The following is an 8,867-nucleotide window of genomic DNA, read 5'->3' as shown; positions in this document are numbered from 1 at the left end:
CCTGCAGGAGGCTTGGAAGAAGGCAGTGTTGGCCATTCCCTGGAAAAGGGCCCTGCTAGAAGGTGGAGAGTGAGATTTCATTTGTGCCCAGCAGGCAGAGCGATCTCTACCTGTTTCAGATGTTTGTGCTAGAAGAGGAGTGTATTGCCCAAACAGAAAGTCTCGGCTACAGGATAAACTTGCGTGGCTCCGCAACAGCAGCCTGGGGTGCGTGAGGAGGGGTTAAGCTTTTCTCTTGCCTTTGTGACTTGTCTGGAAACTGGAAAGCCCTCCAGAGATAAATTGGAAGTTGTCATTAGCGTCTCTACTGAGAACGTCAACAGGAATCTGTCAGCACCAGTTATGATGATACAAACACAATTTCCCCGTTTAAAGCACTGCACCAACTGTACCTAATTAACCTTCACGACAGCACAGCAATACAAGGAAATGGGGATCATTAACTTCAGCTTCGCTTTACAGAAGAGGGGAGAAGCAGCAGGGCCAGCCCCATGCATTTCAAATTGAGGTAGGCTCGGAAAAAGCACCAGGTTAAAAATAACAATAATCCATTTGGGGTTCTCAGAGCATTAAGAGTGCACTTGAATCAAACTTTCACGCTTTTCTCCAAGAAACATCAGGACTGGAAACTTCTCTCCCATCCACGCTTTTTTGTGACTCAACAACCAAGGCTTTTAGAAAATCACACATTCTCAATCACAGTGGCGCAGAGGCAGTAAAGGTCAGAGCGATTTGCTCAGTGTTGCTTAAAAATCAGCTGGGCAAAGCTGGGAGTGGACTCTGTGAGCAGCTGGCCCTCCACCCCTCGCTTGGTCCTCCAGACCAAACATTTTTCTAGGTAGGGGAACCTGCCTCAATCCACTAGTGGTCACTTAATAGCTTCCAGAGGCGTAATTCAGGCTTGAGCTGGTGACCTCATCCCTTCCTCTCCCGTCTGCAGAGGGACAGACGGATGACATTGACTGTTTACACTTTGGTCCTGAGCCAGCCCAGCCCCTGCGCCTGGGGCCCAGCAGGGACTGAAGTGTCCTGAAGATGCAAAACCAGCACTGCTCCCTGACACTGCCTTCCTGGCTTGGGGCTGCTTGTGTAAGTTAGTGAGAAAGAGCGACTTGTGCAAGTCCTTCTTAAAGCAGAGAGTTCTCCCTGCCTGTTTGATCACCTGCCGGCAGGGGCCGAGGGGCAGGATAATGCCAGTGCCGTTTGTGGGGCACACCAGCACAGGCTATCGTTTTGTTCACCAGATAAATGCAATTAAAAGCCCCGAGGAATCACAGTGGCAGCTTTGAAAGTTGTATCTGTGATTACTGACAGACTGATCTCGCTTTTGCCCTGAGTCAGAGATGCTGTCAGGAGGAGAAAACCCGGTCGTCGTGTCTGGAGCCCCAGCAGGCAGGACCCCCACTCTGGAGAGAAGCCAGCGGGGGCCACGGGGGCTGTGGCCAAGGAGGAAAGCCTGATGTGTGGGGTGCCGACCCCAGCCCAGATTGCTGGCATTCATACAGGAGTGCGTTTTATTCATCTCTTCTTCTCCTTCTTCTTCTGTTGTAAGCTGACGTGGGGTGAAGTGAAGCTGAAGGGACCCTTGAAAAGGCCAGGTCATTGATGGAAAGGAGAAGGGCTTGGCAGATGGTGAAGAGCTTTCATGAGCAGCATGGACTGCAGCCGGCTCCAGGGAGCAGAATTGTTTCCCTGCTCGGGCTGTGTGTCTGTCGCTCTGATTATTTTGTGTATTTCATCTCTGCTGTCTGTCTCGCCCTTAATCTGGGCTCCTCTGTGCCAACAAAATGCTTAGTTCACTCCATTGTCTGAGAGACTAATTTGCACTGTAAATCTGATGCTTATCTTACATGACAGCTTACTGTGGGGTTTATTGCAGTCCTGAAGACAAACTAACCGGGGATGGCTAGAAAGCTTTCGACAGATCATCTGGAGTATAGAACAAATACGACCTATTTCAGCTTGCTGACAGGTTAGGATGTGGCCCCTCGGGGTTGGGGTCACAAAGGATTTCTCTTTCTCTTTTCAGATCTATTCAAACCTGAGTTTGGCTTTTTTTCACAGTACAGCTTCTGTTCTGTGTTGGAGCTGTTGGAATGCTTCTGGAACAGCCTCCCAACCTCTTAGGGCCAGGTCCTCCATCCCTCCTCCCTGCTGCCTGTGGAGGTTTGAGTACCATGTGAGTGTCTGCAGACCAGGTGCAGGCAGTGTGCGAGCACTGGTGCTCCAGTGTGCTGCAGCTTCGTTGTCTCTGACTAGCTTAATCAGAAAGAACCTTTGTCCTTGTCTTTCTTCATTAGTATTTCCTGACACTTTCTCCAGTATGTTTTAGCTCTTTGCTGGCAGAGTAACATCCCCCCTCAGTCTCCTCTGCAGATGCCTCCTTCTCTCTGGTCCCTCGGCTACCCACCTGCAGGCATTCACATATCATCTAAGAGATTTTCACACTAGTGTTGTACAGATAGCTGGGCAGCTCCAGGGGCCTACATTCTCCTACGGAGGGGTTCTGGGTAGCCTCAGATGCAGGTTTACGTGGGGAGAGCCAGGAAGATTATTGCTGCTTTGATTTAGCTCTTGGTTCTCCAGCTGAGCATGCCAGGAGGTGTTTAATGCCCAGAGCTTCTGCATTGCAGTCCTCTGGGACACAAAGGATCCTGCTTCCCTGGACAGGGGAGCGGGAACACAAGAGCTGCCATCCTTGGAGGATGGTGTTTGTTTGGAGGACCAGTCTGGTTTTCTCTGAGTCCTGCTTTACAGCTACTGTTCTTCCCATCCCCAGTCTGAAGACAAAACACAGAAGTGTCTGTACTGGATAACCTGTGTGCAGCAGTGGAGGGGCTGGCAACTGAACTGGAAATGGAGCCAAGGGGTCCCAGTAGCAGAGAGAGAGAGGAGGAAAAAAAAAGAGAAATTGTTGAGGAATAGGCAAGTAACATGGGTAGAATTGTAGCTGCTTAGGCTACACCAGAAACTCCGTACTGGTCCCTCTCAAGCTCCATTTTGCTGCCCAGACTATCAGAGAGATGTGTAACCTAAGGCTTATTCCAAGTCATCAGAGATGGTGAACACCAAACCCTCACAGGCACTGTCCTGAGACCTGCGCAAGGGAGAGCTCTGTATAGCCTGGGAGAAGCTCAAGCAAAAACATATGACTCCGAGAAGACTATAAAATCTGCAGAATTTTAGAAGCATCAATGACAAAAATACCCAGGAAAGGGTCATAACACCGCGTAATTCAGGCTCGTGCCTAGTCTAGGTTAGGCTGCTGTACACAGCCCCCTTCTCTTCCCTGGCTAGAAGTGGAGTCAGAGGAATCGGATCACCTTACTTAAACTTCTGTGTTAAGTGCCTGAAAGTTATCCATTTGAATATGAAGACTTCTTAGTTTGTTTCCTAAGAGGCCTGGAAGATCCTCCTTTCTCACAGATAACATGGTGCAATGTGAGAGTCCCCGGTGTGAGTGACTGGCCTCCCGTCCGCCCCGGTGCCTGTAGTACCGGCAGCAGCTCTGATCCACTTGGCAAGGTCAGATTGTCCCTTCAGCCGTGTGCATCCAGCACTCCGGGGCAGCTGGTGCTCCCAAGGATAAAATCCATGCCCTGCTGCTGTTGAGTGTTTTCTGTCAGAATTCTGGTTGGTTTGTTCAAAAAAAAAGAAAAAAGCTTGTTTTCCAGCAGCAATTAGAAACCCTACTGTGTTGTGTGACTCGCGGACAACGGGAAGATGGTCTCTGCTCCAAAGGATTCGCAGGATAGCTTGGCAGAAGTGCACTGAATAGCAGATGTGGTAAAGACACGGCGTGAGACCGGTTAGTAACAGTAAGAGGAAGATGTTTGCTCAGACTGATGAGGTCTGACATCTCCATCAACCAGGATGTGCAGTGTCTGAGGGCCCCGCACCGTGATGAGCGGTTGGGCCAGTCTCCCAGCACTCCCGAGGTCTTTGCTTGCTGGCGAAGGAAATCCACTGCCTACATGGGTGTTGGCGGAACAGGGATGCCACAGCTGGGGCGGTCCCAGGGCCAGATGCCAGGGCGGTCCCTGTGACCGTGCTGGGGAACGGGTGTGCGCAGGGCTGTGCAGTGCAGACTGGCTCCTTCCTTGGGTGCTGGTGGAGCCTCTGCAGTGCTCCAAGACCTTGGCTGGTGCTGACACAGCCCCTGTCCGGGCTCTCTGCAGAAACGTGACTGCACCATGGTTTTATGCAGGCTTTCAGAAAGCCATTTCCATCCCTGTCGTTTCTGCTCTTCTCAGGAAATGGGGTGCGCATTTAGCAGGGGGCTAAAGCCTTCCTGCTGCGTCAGTGCTGTGCAACCTCTCTTCTGAGTAGGTAATGGGTTAGAAGGGCTGCTGCTGCTCCAGGGATTCTGTATTCCCAGCTGGCGCTTCCTTTCTTTCCTGCCAGGATTGCTTTATTGTATTTTTGCAATTATTAGTAACTCATCTCATGTTCAGAACTGGCAATGAATCAGAAGTCAGAGTATCCAAAATATCTCGCTCCACGAAAAGAGCAGCTCCTCCTTTGCACGCGGCCTTGTTAGCTGATGCAAAGGGAGAGGATTGTGCGGCGGACGGCAGGAGAGCTGTCAGGTTTGAATCCCGTGAGTAGCAGCTCAGAGTCAGCCCTTTCCCAAGAAGCGTCAAGCTGTGAACGTCACGTCTGCAGTGTTGTGGGCAGGTGCAATGGCAGCTTGGGTGGGTATGTGGTGCTGGCCTTGATCCAGTTGGCACAGGTAAAGCAGCCGTGACATCGTGTAGCAACTTAAGCACTGTCTTAACACTATTAAATACATAGCTGAGATCTCCAGAGGGCTTGTACAACCCGAGGTGACATTTGTGTCACTGTATCTTTCCCGCAGGTTGCTATCTGTGCTGGCTCAATTACAGTTCTTGCAGATAGGTCTGTGCTGTGCCTCGGTCCCTTGTCTGACATTAGTGCAGACCTGCCCCCAAACAGATGCTTCTGAGGACCCGCAGGCCGTGCCAACGTCAGCCGTTGCTGTCTGCAGTTCGTGCCTCCTATGCTGGCATTAGTCTTTGATTTACTGACATTGGCCAACACGTAGGGGAGGGGAATTATATCTCTATGCATTGCAGCACTGAGACTTGCAAATTTGGGGCTGTAACTGAGCCACCTTCTTCCCTTCTCTGTCCTGTGGGCAATTCTCCCACTGTCCACCCTCCCAAAGTCCTTTCCTGCCATGCTGTAGGGCTGGCATCGCCCTGGTTCCTCCTTTGGGCACCAGGAAATGTGGGGCTGCAAGGCACTGTGCAAACAGGAGCATGTGAAATGGTGAAAAACCCTCCTGGGCTGGAGGAAGAGGGTTCAGGCCCTTTGGCATGGACACTTCTGACTTCCCCTGTCTCTCTCTCCCCACAGATGCCAGCAAGGACCATCCGCAGCAGCAGGCAGGGGTGATCTGGAGAGTGACGGGCGGCCTGTTCAGCATCACCCGGGGAGCCGTGGGAGCCACGTTGGGAGGAGTCGCCTGGGTGGGCAGCAAAAGCCTGGAGCTCACCAAAACAGCTGTGACCAGCGTCCCCGCTGCTGGCGTTGGACTGGTGAAGGGCAGCGTCTCAGCAGTCACTGGCGGTGTTGGAGCTGTGGGCAGCGCGGTCGCCAGCAAAGTCCCTTTCACTGCAAAGAAGAAGGACAAGGCTGACTAATCCCCGTTGCAGCTCCCTTCCAAGAGATCAACCTGCCCATACTCTCCCCCTACACAGCACCTCTTTGAGTTGGAACCAGCCGCTTCAGGGAGGGTCAAGCACCCGAGCAGACTCTGGCTGCAGCCTGCTCAGCACCGCCTGCCTGGCTCACAGCTCACAGAGCTGCTGTCAATGCCTTTCACCCCCATCACCTCCTAGGAACCATCTCTACTCCCAGGGCTTCAAAGGCACCGCTGTGTCTGTCTTGCAGTTTCCTTCCTCCCTTCTTGCTCTTGTAAGCACTGAGGGGTGGGAGAAGGTGTCAGGCTCTGTCTGCCTGGAGGTGGGGGGAGTAACAGGGGAGGGGGGGAATTATGCCTGGCTTGAAGTGTGAGTTGTGTAGTTGAATTCAGCTTCAGCTGGGAAGACAGCCTCTGAAACACCCCTTCCCGTGGCTCTGGGAGGTGTGTTTGGGGGGTCTGCCTGGGGGAGAACTGTAGAAGAAAGTCCCACTGACACAAAGGAGAGATACTGTGAAGAGGGGGAAGCCTTCCTCCTGCCCTGCACCTCAGGCCTTTTCTTTGCAGGGCCCGTCTCACGAGCTGCTCCAAATCACTTACTCCCTGGCTGAATTGCGTCCTTCAGAGAAGGAACTCTCAAGCTCAGCAGAGCAGCTCCAGGGATGATGCCACACAAGAGTATCATACATCCCGGGTCATCAACTTCTGCACAGATTTTCTTGGTGACAGGCAGGAGGATGAAAGCTGCTGTATGTGCCAGTTCCCAGCTGACAGTGGCATCTGCAGTGATATTGCAGCGCAGGTGGTGACACTCCACACAGAGACAAACCAAGCCCTTGGGTTTGACCCTTGAAGTCCTGGCAGCATCCCCATCTGCAACAGGGACATTTTGACTCTAGGCCACACTCACTTCTCCACAGATGTCACTAGTAACCATGAGCAAGCGTGTTCCCGAATGCCACCCAAGTTCTCCTGCAGGGTGGGAGGGGAGGCTCTCCCTGCCGCCCCAGGAGCCACAGCCTGGCTGTGCTGTGTTGGAGAATGCTTCCCCAAGGGGCTGAGCAAGCTCCGGTGGCTCCACCAGCAGCTCCTCCTCCGCACACTGCTCCTGGAGCTCCAGCCTGGCTCCTCTAAATGACCACATTGCACTCAATAGCCCACCCACACTCGTAGTGCCGCAGAAACCCAGACACCTGCATCCTTCTGGGAGTCGCAGCCATCCTCAGCCTGGCCTGTGATGGGCAAGGGGACATGTGGCATAGTGCACACACACACCACAAGCACACACACGTGCACACACACTCACTCACTCCAAGGTCCCCTGTAATTCTTGGGATGAGGAAAGCCACAGGCTCCACCATTAACTCTGCCACTTCTGGCTTTGGCAGGTGATTAGCCTAGGTCGTTAGGTGTTGGATGCGTAGGCAAGTGAAGCAGTGCTTGTGCTGTATGTTATAAATATGCATCTGTGTTAGCGTGTGTGTATCAGTCCACAGGCATGTTTTCAGCCAGGCAAGCAAAACCGTGCCACTGCCGCAGAGGAGTTCACATAGTCACCTTTGGCACTTCCAGTGTATAGTTTTTATATAGGGTCCTGGTCAAAATAAAAATCATGTTTTAGAGGATGTTTTCCCCTCTGTTGCCCAAGAGCATAGTTTATTGAAACCAAAGGAATGTGAAAAATCCCCTTTCTCCCATCTGTGCGGTTTGTTTACTTTCTGCCCTATCTTTTGGCCATTGAAGCCAGCTTCCTTGATCTTCATTTCCCGTTGGAGGTCGTTGTGCTTCCTGGCTGCTCTCTTGTGCTTCTGACACAGACATCAGGGAATATTTATGTACAACCCCCCCACCACCATTTTTGTCAAACGTTCTTGGGCTTGTGAAGCAGTTTTGATTCTGACCTTTGTGAAGTCCACCTTTTGGGCCTGAGTTAAGTCTCTGTGTCCCTGTGCTAGTCCTGCTGGTGGTAGTCTCTCTCCATACCCCTCGCTGGGTAGTCCTTGCTGGTTGCAGTGGCAAGAAGCCATTGATCTCCACAGTATGTTACTCTTGATAGCATGAGAGTGGTTTAACCTACATCTTTTGTTTCTTGCAGAGGAAACAGCATTTGGGATGTGAGTGCGTTCCCTCTCTGTCTCTTTTGTTCTCATGAAGGCCAAGCTGACCCAGCTGTGTTGGTTTTGTCTCTGAAGGCAGCAGCTTCACAGAAAGATCAGGCCTTGATGTGTGCCTGAGCTTTGCTGGGATGCTCCTGGCAGCTGGCAAGGCCAGAAGAAGTCTTGTCTGTTCTTCCTTTGTCTCAAACGCCCTGCAAAGCAAGAGGGCAGTTTGCACTGCCTGGATCTCTGCTCACCGCTCTCCCTGAGCACATCTCATTTCTTATTCCAGATCACAGGCTGCTCCTGAACCCAGCTCTAACCCCAAAGCTAAAAGCTGCTTGTGCGTAACTCACTGTGCTGTCACCCACCCTCTTAGAAAGATCGTTTCTTACCAATCAGGCCAGAAGACAGTCTTCTTCCGAACTGCTTCTCCCAGCCCTTGGACAGGAGAAGATCGTATCTAAGAGGCTTTACTTCCCCAGCCACCCCTGGGCAGGTGATGGGAAGCTCATCATGCTTTTGGCTAACCAGTATCCCACACAGGGTCTTGCTGGAGGAGGCAGCACATCCTTCCTAAGCCGTTGTCTGCAGGCACCATGTGTGCAGAGCAGGCACGGAAGATGGGATGAAGGTGTGTTAAGGAAGGCCATAGGGGTCCCGAGGGTTTCCCATCTTTTTGTTTCTGCTCTTCTGTGCGTCTTGCAGTAAATGGAGTAAAGCTCTTCGTTTGTCTGTAACTGCCATTTCTTTGCAGAGTGGCCTGGAGAAGGGGAGAAGAGGTGTGAGGGGAACTCACAGCCTAAATCGCTGTTCTTAGAGCCCAGATAGCAGAGAACTTGCGGTCTATAAATAGCAAGAGGGGGCAAACTAGCAGGTACGGGTAGAAGATTAAATCTACCGTCCCTTTGTTGTAAGAGGGGCAAAAACTACATTGTGCATAAACCCCATTGATATTGGGTGGGGGGTTTGGTACAAAAGCAGGGGCACCACTGAGGGAAGGATGAAGGGAGCTAGTACACAGAAGATCACGAGTTTTGGGGTGACAGTAAGAAGATGAGGAGGGACTGGTGACTGGAGGAGGCTGGGGAGAGTAAGAGTCGGGG

The 8,867-nt window shown here is 52.0% G+C and overlaps 1 protein-coding gene across 1 annotated transcript in view; it reads right to left on the bottom strand.

Moving 5' to 3' along the window:
* Positions 1-6,795: 6,795 nt before the first annotated feature.
* Positions 6,796-8,867, bottom strand: part of CHST1 (carbohydrate (keratan sulfate Gal-6) sulfotransferase 1) — a 7,044-nt gene continuing 4,972 nt past the window's right edge. Inside the window, exon 3 of the mRNA XM_010076963.1 lies at positions 6,796-6,897. Within this exon, the coding sequence (XP_010075265.1) occupies positions 6,796-6,897 (102 nt within the window). The remainder of the gene's footprint in view (positions 6,898-8,867) is intronic.

This window comes from Pterocles gutturalis, unplaced genomic scaffold (assembly GCF_000699245.1).
Source record: "Pterocles gutturalis isolate BGI_N339 unplaced genomic scaffold, ASM69924v1 scaffold11953, whole genome shotgun sequence".
Classification (NCBI taxonomy): Eukaryota; Metazoa; Chordata; class Aves; order Pterocliformes; family Pteroclidae; genus Pterocles; species Pterocles gutturalis.
This window is presented reverse-complemented; position numbering and strand designations above follow the sequence as displayed.